The sequence below is a fragment of the Dermacentor variabilis genome, chromosome 11 (assembly GCF_050947875.1).
Source record: "Dermacentor variabilis isolate Ectoservices chromosome 11, ASM5094787v1, whole genome shotgun sequence".
NCBI lineage: Eukaryota > Metazoa > Arthropoda > Arachnida > Ixodida > Ixodidae > Dermacentor > Dermacentor variabilis.
The window spans coordinates 90,529,329-90,552,425 of record NC_134578.1 but is presented as its reverse complement, the minus strand read 5'-3'; the positions used below and the strand labels follow the sequence as shown (position 1 = coordinate 90,552,425).

Here is a 23,097-nt window from a genome sequence, read left to right as displayed (position 1 = left end):
CCCCCTCTTAAAAAGCATCGTAGCGATACTACGGACTTAAGAGAGCGAAACACAGAGGAATACTTATTAAACAAAAGTAACAAAACAACAAAAAGAAACGAAGTCCAAAGGTCAGTTACGCGAAGTCCCAAAGTTCATTAGCGCTGTTAGTACGGCTTGATTCGCACAACGTGGACTATTTCAGGTCGTGAGCTGCGCCGCTGTGATAGCGAAATGTCGTCTGGCACGACCTCACAGTCCAGTGCGCCAATACGTCGGATGATCTTCCACGGTACGAAATAGCGACGCAATAGTTTCTCACTAAGTCCTCGTCGCCGTATAGGGGTCCAAACCCAAACACAGTCGCCGGGCTGGTAGTCGACGTAGCGTCGTCGAAGGTTTTACTGTCGGCTGTCGGTCTTCTGCTGGTTCTTGATCCGCAGGCGGGCGAGCTGTCGGGCTTCTTCGGCGCTGGAGGTAGGTGGCGACGTCAAGATTCTCTTCGTCGGTAACGCGTGGCAGCATGGCATCGAGAGCAGTCGTTGGATTCCTGCCATAAACCGGCTTCAACGGCGTGATCTGTGTAGTTTCTTGCACCACCGTGTAGTAAGCAAAGGTTACGCACGTCAGGACCGCGTCCCACGTGTTGAGCTCGACATCGACGTACAATACTAGCAAGTGGACGAGACTCTTGTTCAGGCGCTCCGTGAGACCATTCGTCTGCGGGTGGTAGGCAGTTGTCCACCTGTGGCTTGTCTGGCTGTATTGCAGAATAGCTTGGGTTAGCTCTGCAGTAAAGTCCGTTCCCCTGTCGATAATAAGGATTTCTGCGGCACCATGTCGCAGCAGGATGCTCTCGACGGAAGATTTTGCCACTTCGGCTGCACTACCTTTCAGCAGAGCTTTAATTTCAGCGAAGCCGATGAGGTAGTCTGTCCCCACGACTATGGACTTATTTCCGGATGTTGACGTCGGAAATGGTCCAAACAAGTCCACGCCAATGTGCTGAAAAGGTCGGTAAGGAGGCTTGATCGGCTGCAGGAGTCCCGCTGGCCTTGTCGGTGGTGTCTCGCGTCGCTGACAGTCTAGGCATGTCTTGACGTAACGGGTGATGCCGGTGGTTAGGCGCGGCCAGTAATACCTTTCTTGTATCCTCGATAGCGTCCGGGAGAAACCGAGGTGCCCAGCGGTCGAATCGTCATGTAGGGTGGGCAGTAATACTGGACGCAGCGCCGACGGAACAACAAGAATCTACTAGACGCGGACTGGCGAGAAGTTCTTCACGCGTAGGTTGTTTTGAAGCGTGAACGCAGACAATCCGTGCTTAAACTACCTAGGGACAACGTCGATATTACAGTCTAAATACTCGATGAGGCTTTTTAGCTCCGCGTCTGTTCGTTGCTGTTCAACGAAGTCTGCCGCGCTTACTATTCCAAGGAAGGCGTCGTCATCCTGGTCGTCTTGTGGTGGCGGGTCAATGGGGTCGCGTGATAGGCAATCGGCATCAGAGGGTTTTCGTACGGACTTGTAGATTACAGTGATGCCATAGTCTTGCAGTCTGAGGCTCCACCGCGCCAGCCGTCCTGAAGGGTCCTTTAAATTAGCTAGCCAACACAAGGCCTGATAGTCACTGACGACTTTGAATGGCCTGCCATATAGGTAAGGGCGGAATTTTTCTGTAGCCCAAATGCTGGCGAGGCATTCCTTCTCAGTGGCAGAATTATTGCCTTCTGCTTTCGACAGCGACCAGCTAGCGTAAGCTATCACCAGTTCATGTCCGTTTTTTGCTCTGGACTAGGATGGCACCGAGGCCTAGGCTACTGGCGTCAGTGTGGATTTCGGTATCGGCGTCCTCGTCGAAGTGCGCAAGTACTTCCGGCGACTGCATGCGTCTTTTGAGTACTTGAAATGCGTTGTCCTTCGGTGTTTCGCACTTGAACTCGACATCACATTTGGTTACATGTGTCAGCGGCTCAGCGATGCGTAAAAAGTCCGTGACAAAGCACCTGTAGTAGGCGCACATGCCAAGGGATCTGCGCACTGCCTTCTTGTCAATGGGCTGCGGGAACTTTGCGATGGCAGCTGTCTTTTGTGGGTCGGGGCAGACACCAAATTTGCTGATTACGTGGCCTAGGTACAGAAGCTCATGGCAAGCGTAGCGGCACTTTTCCGGCTTCAGAATGAGCCCTGTTGCCTTGATGTTCTCTAATACTGTCGCAAGTCACCTACGGTGATCGTCGAAATTTCCGGCGAAGACAACGACGTCATCCAAGTAAACGAGAAGGGTCTGCCACGTCAATCCTGCCAAAATCGTGCCCATCACACGCTGGAACGTAGCAGGTGCTGAGCACAGTCCAAATGGCATAACCTTGAACTCGTAGAGGCCGTCTGGCATGGTGAAGGCGGTCTGTTGGCGATCTCTTTCGTCGACTTCTATTTGCCAATAGCCAGACTTGAGGTGCATCGACGAGAAGTATTTAGCGTTGCAAAGCCTATCCAATGCGTCGTCCATCCGTCGGAGGGGGTATACGTCCTTCTTGATTTCGTTCAAACGACGATAATCAACGCAGAAACGTAAGGTTCCGTCCTTTTTCTCCACCAAGACTACAGCAGATGTCTACGGGTTTTTCGACGGCTGGATGATGTCGTCGCGCAGCATTTCGTCGACTTGTTGCCTAATAGCATCACGTTCTCGCGTCGAAACTCGGTAAGAGCTCTGGCGGAGTGGTCGAGCGCACTCGTCAGTTATTATGCGATGCTTTGCTAGTTGTGTTTGTTGTATCCTCGATGACGTCGAAAAACACTCTTTGCATCGTCGGAGAAGGCTTCTGAGCTGTTGTTGCTTACTCATAGGGCGACTTGGATCTATGTCGAAGTCTGGTTCGGGAACTATGGTCGTCAAGGTAGATGCAGCAGAATCCAAGAGGACAAACGTATTGCTGGTTTCCTTAATCTCCTCGATGTACGCGATTGACGTGCCTTTGTTGACGTGCTTGAACTCCTGGCTCAAGTTTGTCAGCAACACCTTCGTTTTTCCTCCGTCTAGTCTAGCGATACCTCTTGCAACACAAATTTCACGTTCGAGTAGCAGACGTTGGCCACCCTCGATGACGCCTTCTACGTCAGCGGTGTTTCGGTGCCGACAGAAAGAGTGCTATAGCGCGGTGGGATGCTCACTTAATCTTCGCGCACACTCAAGTTGTGGTGACTACGAGAGCTCTCCGGCGGTAACGCTTTATCTTCCGACAGGGTTATTGCTTTCGACTTCATGTCGATGACTGCGCCGTCTTGGTTCAGCAAGTCCATGCTGAGAATGACGTCTCCTGAATTCTGTCGGAAGATAACGAAGGTGGCAGGGTAAGTCCAGTCATGAACGGTAACTCTTGCCGTGCAGATTCCAGTCGGCGTAATGAGGTGTCCTCCAGCGCTGCAAATTTGAGGGCCTTCCCATGCAATCTTAACTTCGTTCAACTGGGCGGTGATGTGTCCACTCATGACGGAGTAATCGGCTCCTGTGTCCACTAAGGCTGTGACTGCGTAGCCGTCGAGAAGCACGCCGAGGTCGGTGGTTTTTCGTCTTGCGTTACTGTTAGGTCTTGGCGTCGGATCACGGCTGCGTCGCGTTGAACTGTGGCTGGCACGTGGCGTCGTCAGCTCGTCTTTCGCCGGCGTATTCTTCGCTTCCAGACTTCCTCGGGACGGCGGCATGTCGTTGTTATGTCGTCGGTGGTGGTGGTGGTAGAAACATTTATTGCCAATGATATGAATGGTGGGGGCGAAGCCCCCTACATGGCACTTGAGTGCTCCCTTACTATAAGGGGGCACCCTTACAAAGCGAAGGAGAGTTCTTGAAGCGCAATCCTTCTTATTGCACTGGAGATGATCCGGCACTGGTCTTGAGCGGAAGTGCAGGTCAGAAGAGTCTCCCAGTAAGACACCGCCACGGCAGGCGATGGGGGATGAGGGAAGGTGGGGCATGTGAGGAGGGTGTGCAGGAAGTCTCCTGGTTTGCCGCAAAGTTTGCATGTTGAGGGGAATTGGTCTGGGTATCTGGCATGTAGTAGTATAGGGTATGGAGCAGTCCGAGTTTGTAGTCGACGCCAGTGTGCGGCCTGCTCTATGGTGAGGGATGGGGCTGGGGGTGTGTATTCCCTTCGTTTGTCCCGGTAGTACGAGAGAATATCACGGAAGGAGAGCAGGCACTCCCCGGCCTGTAGAGGGGGCCCGGCTCCCACTGCCCGGAATGTGAGACCTCGGGCGAAGGAGTGAGCCTCCTCGTTGCCGGGGAGGCCAGCATGTGCTGGCGTCCAGATTAGGGTTATGCGGCGCCGGGGCTGCCAGAAGCGTAGTAAGCGCGCAGCGGTGCGGGATATGTAGCCATTGGCATAGTTGAGAATGGCGGATTTGGAATCAGTGATAATTTTGGTGGCAGATGAAGAGATGAGAGCAAGCGCGATGGCTGCCTCTTCTGCCTCTGTGGTGGAATTGGTGATGATTGAACTGGAGGCTAGAAGCTTTGCTCGATTGTCGGCTACCGCCAGGGCCATACGGGAGCCTGACGTGTATTCCGCTGCGTCCACGTAGACCACCTCATGGTCCTCGCCATACTGTTTGTGGAGGGCCCGAGCCCTTGCTGTTCGGCGGTTCCCGTCTCGCTCAGGGTTCATGTTCTTGGGGACAGGGGGTATGTTGAGGTTAGAGTGGAGGATAGGAGAAAGGGGGACCCTCTCTGTAGGGTGTGTAATTGGGGTTAGGCTTAATTGGGATAACAGAGTGCGGCCAGGCTCTGAGTTAGACAGACGGGATATTTGTGCCGTAAAGGTGGCTTCTCTGAGTTCCTCAAAGCTGTTGTGGACACCGAGTTTGAGGAGTCGGTCATTGGATGTGCTGGGAGGAAGGCGTAGAGCTGCTTTCGTGCAACTCCGTAGGAGCGCGTTTACTCGATCTCTCTCCTTCTGTCGAAGGGGTAGGTAAGGAAGGGCATATGCGGTGCGGCTTATTATGTAAGCCTGGGTGAGGCGAAGCGTGTTTTCCTCACGTAAGCCAGCCCGGCGGTTCGCTATGCGGCGAATCAGTCGGGTGGTCTGTTGAGCGTGTGTTTGGAGAGTTTTTATGACTTCTCCGTGCGCGCCATGAGAGTGGATAACTAGACCTAGCACTCGGATTTTTGATACTAGTGGGATGGGGTGAGTACCTAGCGTAAGCGTGATGGGAGGAACGACTGAATCGTGTTGCTTGTGGCGGTATAGAAAGAGCTCCGATTTTGAGGGAGAGCAGGTCAGGCCACGCTCTCGTACATATGTGTCGATGGTGGTTAGTGCCAATTGTAGGTGTTGTTCTATTTCGGCGTTACTGCCTCGGTTTGTCCAGACAGTGATGTCGTCGGCGTAGAGGCTAAAATGGATGTCGGGGATTTCAGCTAGTTGTTGGGGTAGGTGAAGGAGTGCTATATTGAATAATATAGGGGAAAGGACGGCTCCCTGGGGCGTACCTCGTGCCCCGAGTGTGATACCTGGGAGGCTGTGGTCACCGAAAGTAAGTGTGGCTGTGCGGTGGCTGAGGAAGTCTCGGATGTAGTTGTACATCCTGGCTCCGACTCCCAAGGTTGTAAGGTTTTGTAGGATAGCTGAGTGTGTAACGTTGTCAAATGCCTTAGTAAGATCCACACCTAGAATAGCTTTGGTGTCGTTGGTTTGAGAATCTAGAATGTGATGTTTTAGCTGTAGGAAGACGTCCTGTGTGGAAAGTCCAGGACGAAATCCAAACATGCAGGTGGGCATCAGATCATTGCTTTCTAGGTAACGGCAGAGCCTGGTCTGGAGTACGTGTTCCATCAGTTTGCCCACCGAAGATGTCAGAGAGATGGGTCTGAGGTTAGAGGTGAGCAGAGGTTTCCCGGGTTTAGGTATGAAGACGACTTTGGCCTCTTTCCATTGCGATGGGAGGGTGCCCTTTTGCCAGCACCCGTTAAAGTATTCGGTAAGGGCCGTAATGGATTCGGCGTCGAGATTCCGGAGTGCCTTGTTATGTACCCCGTCCGGACCGGGGGTTGAGCACGTGTTAAGTCTCTGGAGTTCAGCCTGAACTTCTGCTTCTGTAATGGGTTGGTCGAGGAAGTCGTTAGGGGGGCCTGCATAGTCAGGGTGTGTTAAAGGAGGGTGTGTGGGGAAGTACAGATTTCGAAGTTCTTGAAGGAGTTCCAATGGAGGTGTATCGGAAGTATGTATGAGTTTGGTGAGGTTGTGTCTTTGTGTAGTCTTAGACTGGGTGGGGTCTATTAGGTGTCTAAAGAGGTTCCAGGTCTGAGGTAAACTCATATTGCCATCTAGCTTGTTGCACAGTGACTCCCAGTTTTGTCGTGAAAGAGTCGCTGCGTGTGTCTCTATCTCTTTATTGAGACGGGCGAGGCGGCGTCTAAGTGTCCGGTTCCAACGCTGCCTTTGCCAGCGTCGTTCTAGGCTTGCTTTAGCTTCCCATAAATGTAGGAGGTGGGAGTCAACTGTGTCGCTGGGGTAGTCCTCCCATAGGGGACGAGTTACGAGTCAGACATCATTTTGTAGTTGTTTGCACCATTCGGTGATGTCCTTGATGGGGGCGGAGGTGCGGGCTGCTCTACATGATCGGAAAGAGTCCCACTTCGTGAAAGTGGAGCCTCTGGGAGGTCTGCGGGGTAGTTGAATGTTTAAGAGAATTTCGATGATGCAATGGTCACTACCCAAATTCTCTTGCGTGTTGCACCATGTGGCGTGAGGGAGGCGATGTGCGAACGTAAGGTCTGGTGTAGTGTCTCTACAGACGCTGGTTCCCGTGCGTGTAGGAGAGGTAGGGTCGGTGAGTAGAGAGAGACCGGCTTGTTGCGCTGCTAACCAGACACGACGGCCTTTCGGTGTGTCATGTGGGTAACCCCAAGCCGTATGCGGGGCATTAAAGTCTCCTACAACGAGTAAGGGGCACTTGTTTGCTATGCGCTTCGCAAGTATAAAGAGGCGTTCGAAGTTGCTTTGTAGGCACTTTGGGTGGCTATATACATTTAGGATGAAGAGACTGTTCGCTCGAGCGTGTTGCGGCACAAGCTCAATTAGAAGGTGATCAACGTCTTGAATCAGTAGGGTATGGGAGATGGTGGTGATTGAGCGACTAACTAGAAACGCTACCCGGGAGGGTAGGGGGGATGTGGGCAAAATAGGAGTATAGCCAGGGAGGGTAAGTGGGTTGGAGGGTTCCTGCAGGGCAAGGATGTCGGGCCCCGTTGCGCAGGACAGCAGTTGGTGGACCACATGACGCTTCTGGCGAAAGCCCCGGCAGTTCCACTGCCAGAGTGTAAGATTATGGTTTGGAGCTGCCATCATGAGAATCGATAGCAGGGGAAGGAATAACGGGGGGGTGGGAGTCGTGAGCTATGACAGGCATAGGGTTGTCGTTTCCCTCCGTTGCTTTAGCCTTCTTGCGTCTATTTGGGGTGGGGTCCCGCTTCGGAAGGGCGGTTGAGTAAGAATTGAGCTGGGACTCAAGATCGCTACATCGGTCAGAGAAGCCTTGGGTTAGCACGTCTAATCGTTGGTTAAAAGCAGTATTGTCTTGTGTTATGTGGATTACCGCGTTTTTGAGGGTTGCACATTCCTGGTTGATGTGAGTAATAGCGGCCTGCAATTTTGCCTCAAAGCGAGCAGCGAAGGACTCAAGCAGGGCTGGAATGTCGTCTCGTGAGGTAGCGGTGGAGGGAGTGGGTGCTGTGCATGGAGTTGAATTTGCGGAGGGTTCGGTGTCAGCTTCCATTGCTAGCAAATCAGGAGAGGAAGTAGGGTTGGAGTGACTGGGTAAGGTATGGGCGGTGGGTGGGTTGGGGGTGGGAGGCTGGGTTGCGGCAGGAGCGGGGGCAGGTGGAATGGGAGATCCAGAGGCAAGAGCACTTATCTGGGTTTCCAGTTTGGCGATATGTTGATGAAGGGCGGCGGCTTCTTTCCGGGCTGCTGTAGCTTCTGCTTTGGCCGCCGCCGCCTCCTCCTGGGATTTTGCTAGGGCGTGTTGTAGATTGGGAGTCGCTGTCATGAATGGCATGTGCTTGTGAGAAGAGAGGGGAGTGTCCCAGGCTTGCTTCAACGGCGCTGTCCAGGCTTGCTGGTGTTGACTGGGCGACAACTGGGGAAAATTGTCCCCGGATGTGATCAATTCTTGATGCCGCGTTTGTGGGTGGCTCGGCTGTTTCCGTGTCTGGTGAAGGTTTCGTCCCTTGCAGGATCCCGTGCCGGTAAGGTGAGGGCCCCCGCACAGAATGCAATTAGGCGTGCAAGGAGGTTCTTGTTGCGGATGTTGTATCCCACAGCGGGGGCAAATATTGGTCTTGGGGCTTGGGCATACGTCATGACGGTGACCCGGTTGTCTGCAATTTGTGCAGGCTTCCGGACTGCCGCGGTATTGGGTGCAGCGGTGGATGGCTCCCATGTATTTGATGGAGTTCGGGACTGCGCTTGCGTCGAAGGTGATTAGGATGGAGTGCGTCTTTCCCATGCGTCGGGCTGCTAATATGGTGTGCTCTGGATTTCTTCTGACCAGGTCTTGGTAGAGTTGCATTGGGGTCTCGTCGTCATAGGCGTTTGTGATGACTCCTCTGGTAGCCCCCGGTGGGGGTGCCACGTAAGCTGCGCATGGGTAGGTTCGGTCTCCAATGGTGAGGGAGGTCAGCGTCTTCAGAGTCTCGGCTGTTGGGAAATGTGTTGTTGCCATGGTGAAAGTATTGTTGGTCGGGTGGATGCGAAGGCAAAAGTCGTCCGGTAGAGTGATTTGGAGCTGGGTCTGCACTGCCTTACTGAGTCGAGGTGTTGGGATGTCTAGCAGTCGCACTTCACCTCGTGGGCGAACGACCACTCTAATAGCGTTGGGTGGAAGTGGCGGCAGTTGCTTGCTGCGTTGCACTGTGAGGCGAGCCTCCTTGGTTGCAGGTGGTAGGCGGACCGGCGTCTTGCCGCTGCTAGTTGCGGCTGCTGCGTCGGGCGCCGCGTTCCTGGCGTTCGGGTTTGCTGCCTCGGAGGTAGCGTTGTCTGAGCGTTGAGGTGGTTTCGGTGAATTGGCCGGTCGGGAGGCATAGGCTTTATATATAACTGGTGTCCAATCGTCTGACTGGAGCTCTTGTGCGGTTACGGTGTGTCCTTCAACCGTTACTTCCATGTTAACGGCTGGCGTCGCTGGCGGAATGGCGGAGTCCGAGTGAGGCTTAGCTCCACGGCTGAGCGTCTCTCCGGAGCTGGGGAGGCGGAGTTGTCGGGCGCAAACGGAGGGGATTCGTGCGTATTCCGTGGTGACTGGCACACACAGCGCACGGCACCTCGGGAGGCCTGGGCGGGGGGCGACGGGCAAAGCTCGCGCCTCGGGAGGCCCGGGCAAGGGGCGACGGGCAAAGCTCACGTCGGATCGGTTCGGAGTACGCGCCGACGGCACGTACGTTCTCTCCGGGCAGATTTCGGGGTCCGGAGAGCGCCGACGGCACGTCCGTTCACTTCGGGTGGCTGTGGTCGACTTCCTTATGTCGTCGAGATCGTCTCTTCGGCGTCTTCGTCCGCGGCGGAGGATCTTCATCGGTTCGAAGAACAGCAACCGCGCCTAGACCGGTTGCTGCTTTTAGTTTTCCGGTCTCTTCGGCGTCTTCGTCCGCGGCGGAGGATCTTCATCGGTTCGAAGAACAGCAACCGCGCCTAGACCGGTTGCTGCTTTTAGTTTTCCGGATATGGGTTCGCAGACTGACCCCGGACTGGGCCAGTGTATGGTCGGCGCTGTGGCGACAGGTAGGGGCCTGGTGACGGCGAACGGGATGGTCGTCACGGGCTCCACTGAGTGGCGGCGAAGTAGTCGGCGATATCGCCAGGTCGTTCGACAAGCTATGGTCGCGGCGCGTTAACGGCGAACCCTCGCAGTCGCAAGTCGCGGTATGGGCATCGGCGGTACACATGGCCGGCTTCTGCGCAGTGATAGCAGGAGCGCGCCAGACGTCTGTCTTCCTCGGGTAGCTGTGCTGGGCGACGGGTGGTTGTGCTGGCGGCGGCGACGGTGAACGACGGAATGGCGGCGTTACAGGGCCCTGTCGCTGTCGCGGAGGGAGGCCTTGACGGCGGGCGACGGCGACGTAGGTCATCGCTTCCTGCTCGGATTGCGATGATTGTGGTTGCACCTCAGGGACGCCAAGCAATCGCTGAACCTCTTCTTTGGCGATTTCGGCGATTGAATCCCCTTGAGACTGCGAAGTTGGGTAGAACTTCTGCAGCTGCTCCCGTACGACCGCTCTGATAGCCTCACGCAGATCGGCGGTGGCCAGTGATTGAACTCCGGCGTAGTTTGTAGAGTTCGTGCGGCGGTTGAATGGCCGGTTGCGCATCTCGAGCGTCTTCTCGATGCTGGTGGCCTCGCGAAGAAACTCGTCGATGGTCTTCGGTGGGTTTCGTACCATTCCGGCGAAAAGCTCCTTCTTCACACCACGTATGAGTGAGCGGACTTTCTTCTCTTTAGATATTTCCCGGTCGGCGTAGCTTAGTAGACGGCTCATTTCCTCCGTGAAGATCGCAAGAATCGCATTAGCCAGCTGCACCCTGGTTTCTAATAGCGCTAGGGCTTGTTCTCGGCTTGACGCTTGATCTCGGCGTACGAACGTTGTTCTGCGTAACGTCGGAGGCTCCCTGGGCTGCTGCAGCATGATGGGGGACGCTGGGGCTACCATTGGGGTTGACTTGGTGAGAATCTTCCTGCTCGTCTCAGGCAAAAGCTCGTGCTCCGGGGGCAATCCTTACAGCCTGCGGCTACCGCGCTGGTTCTTGTTGACGCTGGTGTTGTCTTCCGCGTTCGTGCTTGGGTCACAGCTTTGTGGGGGTATCCGGTACATGAACGCTAAGCACTTCCACCAGATGTCACGTGGTAGTGACGGTTCAGGACACAGCAACAAAACTGTCAATGACGAAACTAACTTTATTGTGCGAACCTGTGCCCAGAAAAAAACAGGCTTCACTCAGTGCTCAACGTAAGCGGCGAACACAGTCGGCGACCATCGAAAATCTGATCAGCAGGTCAAGCACGTCGGCTTTTATACATCAGTCGTCGAATGTTCCAGAGAAATCACTGGGACCCGCGTCCGCAGTGGGAAACTGCCCGGCTTCGGTGGCAGAAGTAATTGGCGCCATCTATGAAGAGGGCGAAGCCAAAAATCCGTTTCCCTTGCATGGCCTCGTCGATCATCGCGCGCACGCGTGCCGATCCAGGCTGCCGTGCCTTTCCCCCCAACTCCTCTCCCCTCGCCCTCCCTGTAGCTCCCTCGCAACTTTCTACTGTTACCGCGCGCGCGCACCGTGCGGTCCCGTCGGCCCGGCGCCAGCTTAGCCCGCTGCATGACGCTTCATGTTTCGTTATCTGCTGTTATCGGGAAGCGTGCGCTGCTGTGCGTTGACCGGGGTGGATAGTTTCGTCAGTTTCGCGATACTCGGTAGCTATGTGCTTGTGCTCCGCGATGTTTCATCCGTTTCACGAGTCCTACCGCTCGTGCTTCGTGCTGTGGTGCACGAATACCCCACAAACAGTCCCTGCAAGATTCTTCTGGGTGCCTAAAGAAAACAGGTGAGGGCGCAGACCCAAGGACATCAGAAGGCGCATGTACACGAACACAGCCCTGTCCATGTGTGTGCTCCATGAGCGTCCGAACGTCGTTGCGCCTTGATTGTGCTACACTGCCCTCTTGCCGGTAGAGAAAGCTGACAAATAGATGTGCCTCCTCATTGCCACCTGGTGTACGACTTGTGTTTTTCTGTGCCAAGTCTCACTCCGCAATTTGCCCAGCTTTCCATACTGCCCTCAGTACTTTTTTTGTGTGTCACGTTTTACAAACGTACCAACGGCTGAAAAATAACTGTTCGTGTTTGTGTATTATCTCAGTAATCGCTGATTGGAAAACCGCGCGAATAACCTTCATGTGTAGGCATGACACGCTTCTTTTGTCTTCCGGAAACCATTGCAAGTGTCCTACATGCAGATTTTTGCAGTTCGTGTTTATTATACAAAGCAGTGTCCAGTAGGTACGACTTATTGCTTTTAGTGACGTAATTTTGCTGCTAAGCATTGCATTCGGGGCGAAAGAAAAGTCGTGTTGCTGGCCTATTTTACCTGGTCTTTGCTTGAGGAATAGGCCTTTTGCGAATGTTTTCTATGTGCTGCTGCAAAAGCCGACTATCTTCTGTTACCCTTGCCACCGTTACTCAAGTTGTGGCCAAGTGCAAAATAATGTGGTTATGTGTATTTCTGTTTTTAGTACAGTGTTATTTTTGTTCTGGCATGTCTTTTTCAGTTTGTTCAGTAGTAATGAACATGTCACGCATTTCATATACTTTCGTGCAGGTTTATAAGTAAGCTCCTTCTTTTTTGGTGTGGCTGTCAACCAAAGAATGTTAGCATTTTATTCTATCTTTTAGGTATTTTGCTTGTCATTGTTTTGGCATTACCAGTCAGTTTCCCCTTTCTATAGCTATCATGAGTATGTCATATATGTCATCCAGTTTTGTACAATATCTTAGTGCATATATCAGAAGCTCGTCTATATTTTGGTCTTGAGGGCGTTGTATAAAACTCTCTTTTTATATATGTGTGTGTAGATGAAACGGCCTTCGCGTTTTCTCGCGCTTTTTTGTTATTTCACCGTCTGGTGAGCCTTCGTGTTTAGTACTCTTGTATATGTCATGCACCTTTTACTTTTGCCCATTTTTTGAGCGTGTATCACCACCACGTTATAAGGAAAATCTTTGTTGTCGGAAAGAAGGCAGCAAAGCGAGACCAAAGATCTGTTGTGTTGGATGGAATTTTTTTATGTCCCGGTGCATGCTAGTATAAGTATGGGCAAGACTGCGTGCATGCCAACGCATAGCCTATGGTGAACCACGTGCCAGCTCGCAAGGAATGGCAACGCGTGGCATAGCGCGCGCATTGCTTGCGAGCTGGCGCGTCGTGCGCCGTAGCACGCGCGCGCGCAATAGGACAAAACGCACCGCGTACAGGTAAAAAAAATTGGAGGACGCTTAAGCTTCGCCTTCAAGAGTGGAACGCGATAGCTTTATCGCACCCCGTTCACACCGCACACTCATTCGCTCGGCATGCTCTCGAGTCTCACGAAGACATAGTTTTCATATACAACACTTCTAAGTCCACAGCACAACTTTGGGGCATCCTCGCACGGGTCCCCGCACGGCCCCAATGCGCCCAATCGAGACGAAAGGAAGAAGCAGGCGAGTGGCGCGCCACCTGTCGGGGCAGCGCCGTACATTGTGAGGAGGGGGTTTTCTGTGTTTGCCGCAAGATGGCTCTGCGTGTGCGCCAAGCGCAGATGAAATGTTGCGGAAACATACTTCGCGACTCGTTTAAGAGGAAGCTTTAGCTCGGGCGCTCCTATCCAAATACATGTAAAAGTAGGATACGTTTTGCTCGCCAACCACTGCACCAAATTTGACGAGGCTAGTTGCATTTCAAAGAAAAACTTAAAATCTAGTGATTCTTGGTTTCGAATTTTTGAGTTAGGTCGTCAATTTTTTATTAAAAATTGGCAAAAACGGAAAATTTTCAGTAAACGAAACTATCAAGTTTACAACTTTGTAGCTCAACAACGAAAAAGGGTAATACGATTCTGTGAATTGCATCTGATAGTACATCTAAAGCGGACAAAATTTCAATGTTACACATGAAAATAAAAAAAAAATTAGTGATATGGAAATAGAGCTTTTGCAGAACCATTGTACCCAACGTAAAAAATTTACGTAAGGTGCAAAATTACATATTGAACTTGTCCGCTTTGAATGATCTAATGGTTGCCGTTTACAGAATCGCGAAGTGTGTTCTTGATGCAGAGCTATGAATTTGTAAACTTCGTGCTTCTATTTTTTCGTATCCTTCGAATTTTTGAGAATCTTTCTAACAAAATTCAAGCCCTAAATCGAAATTCCGCCTCCAACAGTCACTATCGCCAACAAGTCATCGCTTCCCAGAGGACGCCGAGTCGAAGCGCGTTGCTTCCTTAACTCATCGTAACTTTGGCATAGGCTGACAACTTCAGACACAGTGCGCGGATTCCTGGCTAGGATTCCTGGCTAGGCTAGGATTCCTGGCTAGGCATCGATGCCTTTCAGTATTTTTTTTCGCTTTTTTTTTCGCTCAGCTCGGGCATTGCGGCGTTGACTCGTTTACAAAGGTCCACGACGTCGTCTACGTAGCTTGTAAACGTTTTTGCCGTCTGCTGTGGTCGGGCGCGCAAGCGTTGTTCGGCACACATCTTGCGAACAACGGGTCGGCCGAACACTTCCGTACCGGTTGTCTTGAAGACTGACCATGTGGGTACGTCACTTTCGTGGTTGTGAAACCACAGTTGGGCAACACCAGCCAGATAAAAGATGACGTGGGTTAACTTGGCTGGATCATCCCACTTGTGTGCGCTCACCCGTTCATATGACGCCAACCGGTCTTCTACGTCTTCGTCGTCTGCACCGCTGAAGATCTTGGGGTCCCGTTGTGGTGGGACGCCGGTGCAGGTGACGGACTGTGGCGTCGGTGCCGTTTGGGATGAGCTGTCGGTCATGGCGGGCGGTAGTGTTCTTGATCTCAGCTCCAGGGTTTCAAGCGACGGGGTTTGAGCCCCAGCACCTCCACCTATTGAGAAAAGGTTTATTGGCGGCTCCTAATGCAAAGGCACCGCAACCGGGAACGGCGAGGCAGCCCGAAGCACTGTCCAAACGGACGCCAGCAATCAACAGCGCGAGCCGAGACGAGCCGCGCGTTGGCGATGCGGCTGTGCCGCGAGGCGCGTCTTCTTCTTCACAAATTTATCTTTCTCTCTCAAATTCAACAAATTTCATTAAAATTGGTCCAGGGGTTATCTCACAAAAAACGTTTTTGCGTTTTACATGTATTTGTATAGGCCGCGTCGGAGTTGGGCCTGAGCTAAAGCTTCCTCTTAAGTGCTACTTCTGTAATTTACGTGCTCACAATTACCGATATACACCGCAGTATAACTTTCTACGGCACGTTTCTAAGGCAGCACCGCATTCACTAGAGACGCTTTTGTCCCGCTTTGAAGAAACGAACTCATAGCTGAGTGGTAGCGTCTCCGTCTCACACTCCGGAGACTCTGGTTCGATTCCCACCCAGCCCATCTTGCAACTTGTTTTTAGTTATGAATTGCCTTCCGGGGTTTTTCGCTCACGGTCAACGCCGCCGACGACGCCAGCTTTTCGGCGATACGAACTCCTTAACACTGTCGCGTTAAAAAGTAAGCGGTGCGCGCGCCATGGGGCACAGGGAGCGGAGCCGGTCGGTATAATAAAAACAAAAAGGAAAGCGTTTGGGAGAGGAGGCGCCGCGCGGCTGTTGTTCCTGTGGCCATGACAACGTAAACAATCGTGTGCGCCGCCATTTTGTTTCTGCGTTGCCCTGCTGTTAGGGCCGTAACTGAAGGGGACCTTAGCGCTAGCGTCAAAAGAGCGTCTGCTGGAAAACAGCCAATGGCAGCCATGCGGAGATTCACCCCTGTGCCCGCCTGTCTTCCTCTAAGTGCTACACTATTCGCGTCGCGCGATGAAATCGGACTACAAAGGTACGCTGACAACAGACAGTGGATAGAACGATCGATAACGTTCGAGGCACTTCCGATACATGCACGTGCGTCCTGCGCTGTGCAATAACATTTGTGAAACACGGTCACCCGACAAACAGGTACACGTGCAATCACTAATACTTAGATAACGCACGATTTCCTTATTATTTCAGTGGTGGAACATTACTTTGTTCTGCATGTGCTGTTTCCCCAATTCAAACACAAACTCCGAAAATACAATGCAAAAATATTTTTCTATTGCACAGAATCAAGCTTCTGCTTCTATACATATGTTGTGCATCATGTTATTTCCAGAATTATAGCGAAGACTTCAATATAGAGAAATGTATATTAGTGTGTGCGACCACAGACAGCGATGACGTCAAGTCCTATAATATATTTCCTGCTCCAGATTACATCTTTTGCGGGATGGCTGCAGAAATACCGCAGGTGAGTTTGTAATTTGCGAATTCTTTTTCGGATGTTCTCACCTTGGTTTTCATAAACTTGCACGGAGATTTTCCAACGGTAAAGTTATGGAAGCTCTAGAACGTGTTTGCACATTATTGCGGCAGCAAATATATCGATGCTCAAGGGGAGTGTTTGCCGTCGGCGTCTTCTTCGCCGATGGTGTGGTGGTCCTTACGGATGCTTCGGTAGGCTGGATAAATGCCACATTATCCAAGCGCTAAAGGTGCTATGACTAGGTACCATGGTCTATCGGGAATGTTGGCAATTGCATCGCGCCTAAACTGCAAATACAATATTTAATTCGCCTAAAATGTATTTCTTATTAAATCGCTCAATTTTTCGATTTCGAGAAACGTGGCTAGAACTGGAAGTGAGGAAATCTATCCGGTACTGGCGCCAGTGCACCTTACTGCTGTGATATTACATTGCGCGTTTGGTCTTTGTTCTCATCTCGTGTAGCTTCGAGATGCGACACCTCAATGCCACTGCTGGTACTCATGGCACTAGAATTCCCAGACCCGTATTAGCTTCAAGGGCGCTGTTTCTTCAACCCAGCAGCCTTTTGTGCTGTATCCCGCCAACATGTGGCTTCCACATCTAGCTACAACGCCGTCTGATGATACCAAGCGCAGCGCTCACGCTTGCTATCGCTCTCATGCTACCAATATCGGCCTAAAAAATGGTCAGTTTTTCATTTACGGTTTTTAATAAGATTTAAATTGTGAATTCTAACGGTTTAAAGCAACAGAGTCGCTTTAGGCGCTACCAATAATCTTTGCTACGTGGGCTTTTCTAACGTGCACCCCAGAACCGTTCCGTAGTACCCTACTTCGTACGTCATCACAAGACCACTGGAATGCAGTCGCCGCACCCGATGACTGTACTCATAGTCCTTTGCTCAGCCTCAGAATGGCGTCGCCACGCAACCATAAGCACGGCGCTATTGAAAGTGGATCTTTCTTTGCGAATCCTTCCGGACATTGGCCCCGGCTGCTGCTACTGACTGCGGGTGGGTGCTGCTGCAACTGGCTTGTCGAATAGCCCCTCCAGTAACCGTTCCACTCATGTATAGGCTCCCGTACTAACCCTTAAGGACTACATCTATTGAGCAAATTTGCAATGAAGCACCAAGTCTTACTTGAAGCACTCCTCACTATGAGAAATATATGCCTTCAAGAGCGTAAATCATCTATTAGCTCCAAACGTTTGTGATGTTATTGGGTGCAGGATCACTCCAGAAAGAGACAGAAGCAGCACGCAGAAGCACAAACACACATCAGACTTGTATTGGACGTACTTAACACATTGAAACGGCACACACGCGCGATAGTTCCCCAAAATACATTCTAGAAGACATGCAGCTATATATGTGGATCAGGCAACCGTAATCTGCCTACAGTTCATGCGGAAGCACATGTCGCCATGTCGGAGACGTCGTGCAACCGGTGTCGGACAGCAGTGTCGGACTTCAGGGTCGGACCGCCTCGTAGAGCTCAGTTGGCCCTGCGCCATAGTCTATGTGCCGAAGCCTCCACGTGCCCGGTTTCCCGCCGGTGGGATTTGCGCACGGGAGCACACAGCAGCAGCCACCGGGTGACGTCCACAGCTGGTGGGGTAGCCCTGTGGCCGCTCACCCGAACGCTCGTTCAGCCAGGATCTGGACCGCCAGCCCTCCTGGACCAGTTGCCCAGCGGAATAACTGGGCGAGGTAGCCTCTCAGCTGGTGACAGCGTTTCTTCGGGTGCAGCCTTAGTGACGCGGGCGGCGATAGCTCCTATGGACCCGACGCCCAACAAGGAAGCTCTTTGCCTTCGAACGCCCAACCTTGCGTACTGCTCACGCCACGGGCCACGCTCGCCACTGTCGACGCTCACAAATCGGTGTCGATGATGATGATGAGGGCCCTTTCGCGCATACCCACTCACGAGTATTTGCCAAGAGTCGGTGTCCTCTTCGCAACCGCACGGCGTGCTGCCTTCATATGTTCATGTTTTCCACATCCGCGTAGCATATATTATCACTGCGTTCTATGTCCTCTGTCCCGTGTTCTGTGCATCGTTCGGTAGATTTCTCGACCGTTAAATTGGGCCGATCTCTGACACAGTGGAACAGTAAACATTTCCGACTCTGAAGCCAGTTTACCCACGGTCGCGTGAGTCACAGAGATGTCGAAAACGTTTTAAGCGCAACGATAGTCTGTACACGAAGGAATAACAAGACGAAGCGCTTACTCACAGCTTAATTTTTTATTGAAAGGCAGAACAAATAAGTACTCTACAATAAAGCATTCAAAATAATATGCATTTTCAAATGCGTCTTATAACATGTGTATGCATTTTTTAATGTAAGCATTTTAAAATGAATAATTTTTAAAGTTTTCAAGGAAAACAGCATAAAATTCAACGTTTCATATAAATTGCCCCAAGAAAACCAGCAGCAGTTTCTTGGTACAAAATTTATCTTTCATCCACTTCAATCTTGTCGGTACTGCCGACCCAGAGCTGTGCCAAGTATAGATTGGCGACAGGGGAAATGTGCGCCTACCACCACCTCGTTGACGAAACCAATCGACACTCGAAACACACGCTGCACACGATCATGGTGTGCTCAAGTCAATGTGCGCTGGTGCTTATCCGTTCACGAACTCTCTGAGGCGACATTTTGCGATCGGAGGCGTCACGCTATGCCGACAGATCCAAGCCGACGATAAGCTTACGCACAGGAATGTCGAAGACATATGCATGAACCACGTACCATGTAACGGCGAAGACGTTGCCATGACCACCGTTTGCATCAACCATGTGACCACTAAGGAAACTGTGCAGTAATTCGTGCCCATGTAATTGATAAATTAGACCAAGAGTTGGCTGCTGCAACTCTCGGGAGCTGGACATGCCGATGTCATTCAGCGGGCACTTCCAAGCGCGTTATTAGACAGCTTTAAAATAGCGTTTGCAACCAAACGTTAATGTATTACGTAGGTAAAGAAACAGCGTCGTCCTCACTCGCATGCTCGGAATTTTATTGGGTTTCTCCGGTTTCCGTACGCTATGACAGCGTATGTTATTTGGCGAATTTGACGTTCGTAATGTTTACAGACGTAAAGAAATAGCGTTGTGGAACATGGCGGCATCCATGAACCGCTCTTCAGCGTGAATTCTCGTGATGGCTACGCTGTCACTCCCGTTGAATTGCGCTTTCGCTTTCTCGAAACTCACGTTGTGTGCGCGCCTGCAGCGCGTCAAATTACCGAGATCGCTTAGCGTTCCCTGCACCCGTAGGCCAGCGAGACACGTCCGCATAGCAACAGGATGGTTTCTAATGGATTGTCTTGGCTTGCATACACTTGGGACGAGGCACCAGACGGAATTCTGTTTTACAACGCCATCCTTACGTTTGCGTTCCCGTGCGGTAAAGTAAGGGTCTTGAAAGGACGCGCAACGTAACGTTCCGCAATGTGTCTGCGGTTAACGTACGTAAGGCGATAAACGCTATAACAAAGGCATTTCACGTCAAGCTGGGCTCCCTGGACATTGTGCCTTCGCTTAGGTCCGGCCGAGCACCGGATCACATTTTTGTCCATGAAATCCGACAATATAGGTTCCTCATATATGCATCGTTCTTTTCTATCCTTTACGCTCTACTCGCCGCTGCCTACGTTGGACGAGAAGTCAATGCATTGCCGTGTACCAGTGCTGCCAAACCGATGGAAATTTCGTCCTAAAATGTATATATGCATAAGGCATCCATATTATGTGCATCATTGCATATGGCAAACTTTGTGTAGCAACCAGGTGACGCAAGCCCCCTTCCCCCTCTCAACTCGAGTACGTAATAAGCGCTCTCCACATGAACATAGCACACAATTCGGTCTCTACCTTCATAAGGGTTATCATAACATATCATCAATAATTACACATCTATCGTAAGGAAGAGTGGTAATCGAATAAACGTCATCAATCATCTCCAAAGGATCGATACACTACCGATCTTTTTCCTAATGAAGGAAACACGTAACGGCGGCAAGAATCACAAATTGTTCATTTTCTTATGGTTCCGGGCTCATATACAAATCTGTCCGCTTAGATTAAAGTTGATCTGTATATATCGACTTCGCAATTCATATACCATAACACAATGTATCTATCATATTACCTTAATGAAATGTTTGGCTCCGTGCACCATCAGTCCATCAGTCCATCAGTGTAGGGCAGCCAACAGGGCTCAGTCCTGATTACCTTCCCTACTTTTCACTTATCATTTTCTCTCTCTCTCTCTCTCTCGGCTCTTGATCGGCGTGCCTCTAAATCAGTCCACCACATTTTGCCCATGTTGAGATCTTCATTCAATGACCACTTACTACTAACAAGGTAGATTTCCTTCTCAACAAGTAGACATCTGTTGATAGATCGGTCCAGTTTGTATATCTGTAGCTACTATAGCCTAATAAAATATGGCTGCAAGGTCTACATTTTCACGAATCTTACTGGATGAGTGAAAAAAAAAGCTTCAACCAAGTGGGAAATGTCGGCCTCATCTCCTTCAAAGGTGACCACTTTCGATCGGCATTCGCATCGTGCTTTTGGCATCTGCAAGCTACTCCGGTGTTCTCGTGAAGACCTAAGGTGTATGCACTGGACAGCATTGCGAGTGACCTAATACTGTTGTCATTCGAGTGCGCTGCAATTCGAGGTAGAGGCTTCTTGTCGTATTAGCCTCAAGAGTCACGTATGCCGGCAACGTCGAAGACTTGGCGTCGACGGCACGCTGGTGCGGCACAGTACGAGACGCAACCTCTGCTGCTCAGCAGAAACAACGCACTTCAAGCTACTAGACATCTCACACCACGGCGATGCAGGCATGGCACCTGAACTCTGTACGAGATGAGGAACAAGGAAAACCTTCAGCGTTTGCAGCTTCAAGTCTAGTGTCCGTTCGGCTCAGGCCCCTCTGTACCACCACGGTGTAGTATGCACGCAGCTGCACAACAGGAATGGCGTAGGGTTTGCGCGTAGAATGCACATGCGTGCCACCGTTGCGAACAGAATGCCGTCCTGTGGCTCCACAGCAGAATCGGTTCCGCGTAGCTTGAGGATGCGACCACTGGGTCTCCTCGTTTTCGCACGCAAACGCGCTTTCCGGAGACGCTCGAACGGGGTCAAACACTCGACGCGTGAGACGCTCTAGGACCGTCGACTACGCGACAACATGGCGGCGCCCCCGGTGCGCACGCGCCTGGAGTGTTCATATAGTTGTTGTCGAAATAGAACTGGCGTGTTGCACACTTTTGTATCACTGTATGTCGAATTTGCTTAGCTAGTAATTCACATGCAATGGCCATGTTCTTCGAATTGGTCCCACTCATACAACGTCTAACGGTAGAATTTGCAAAGCAACGTCAAAAACCCTTTTGTATTCACTTGATTTCAGGTGGACTTTCTGTAGCCCGATTAGAAGAGCTGACATTTCTGCTCTTTAGTCATTGCAGCCCTTTGAAATCTCAGCGTGACCACAAGTTTTCCTTGTTCATAAAAAATACGCTTGTTTTCAATGAGAAACAACGATTGCAGAAAAACTCAGTCGCCGTTTCATTTCCACCTATTCCTAAACTCTCGCTAATTATCGTCAGTGCATTGACAACACATTTCTGTTTATTTAGAAAGTAGCTACGCGAGTCATTCATTTTTTGCGCTTGTTTTAATGAGTGACACATTGAATATTATTGCAAAGTAAGTCGAGAATATTTTTTTCGTGCTCAGGGTGGCCATTCACAGGACAATAATTGTCCTGTGAGGGAAGCGGGATCGTAAAATGAAGCGGAAAACCAGGCTTCAGCGCCAGCTTTCAGAGGGGTGTTCGATTATTCCTACTTTGCGACCTTTGCAACCTCGTCGTCGAGCTCATCATGTAGATCCCAGACTCCCACCTGCCAACCGAGTTGCAGAAACACAGCCTTGTGTACTTGTGAATTATAAGTGCATCGTATGGAAATCTTCTGCGCTTTAAGCCGGACCGCAATTATTCCGCACCCTCCCACTGTTGCCTGCCTCGAACGCCATGTGCTGCTTCAGAGCGTTGCACCCCATGATTTGGCTTGATTTGGCTTCATGATTCACAGTTGGTAAATATGGAACGCAGCGAACGTTAACTCAGGGGCAATAGTATCCCACCAATATTAGCAGTCAGCAACCGGGGCCACACTGCTCATGTGCATTAGAGCTATATGTGCAACCTCTGCTGTCGTGATTTAATTATACCAGAGTACTTGCATAACAACTAATGTCCATTTTCTTTTTTTCTTCCGTACAGGCTTGCATCAGCGGCATCTGCCGAGAAGTTCCAGCAGCAACAAAGCATATTCATAAGTTGTGGAAGGCCCCTGTAAATTAGCAGTACGAATCGAGGTCCGCTCTAAATAATAAGTGACATTTCGGCTTCCATGATCGTGGAGATTCGTTGCGCCGAAACGATTTCAAATGTAAATCCACATAGTGGGTCTTTCGCAGAATGCGGTATTTTTTTAGTGAAATTGCAAAATAAGTCATATGCATTAAAACTGGAGTTCTTTTGTATTGCCTATATGAAGGAGATGATCTGCTTGGGGAACTTCAACAGTGGTGATCACTCGCGTAGCCGAAAATATCGTTCCGGGAGTGGCGGAGGGGGGGCTCTCGTTGCAGCCCGGCCTCCTTATAGAATTTGTCGAGAGATCAAATACAATAATAATAACTGCATTCCCATTGTCAAAGATACTGCAAACGAATTGTTGAACGCTATGCAATGTCAAGACAAGTAAAATATGTATTTTTCCATAACATAATATACTGGTATGTTTCAAAAATTGTGTCCGAAATAAGTGATATAAATGCTTCCATGTTGTCTGTCTACTTAAGAAGTAAAGAAAATATCGCACGAACTATAGAACTATATGAGTTTGAAACCAGCAAAGCAGTGCATGCCGCTGATATGAAAAATGTAACGGCCATCAAATGAACAAGTTTAGGACAAATAATTTAATGAAACTTTCATTCACGAACCTTGTTTTC

The 23,097-nt window shown here is 50.8% G+C and overlaps 1 protein-coding gene across 1 annotated transcript in view; it reads left to right on the top strand.

Moving 5' to 3' along the window:
• Window positions 1–22,695, top strand: part of LOC142563374 (venom metalloproteinase antarease-like TpachMP_B) — an 82,503-nt gene extending 59,808 nt beyond the window's left edge. Inside the window, exons 10-11 of the mRNA XM_075673934.1 lie at window positions 15,896–16,030; window positions 22,361–22,695. Coding sequence (XP_075530049.1) covers window positions 15,896–16,030; window positions 22,361–22,441 — 216 coding nt within the window. The 3' untranslated portion in view covers window positions 22,442–22,695. The remainder of the gene's footprint in view (window positions 1–15,895; window positions 16,031–22,360) is intronic.
• The last annotated feature ends 402 nt before the right edge of the window (window positions 22,696–23,097 follow it).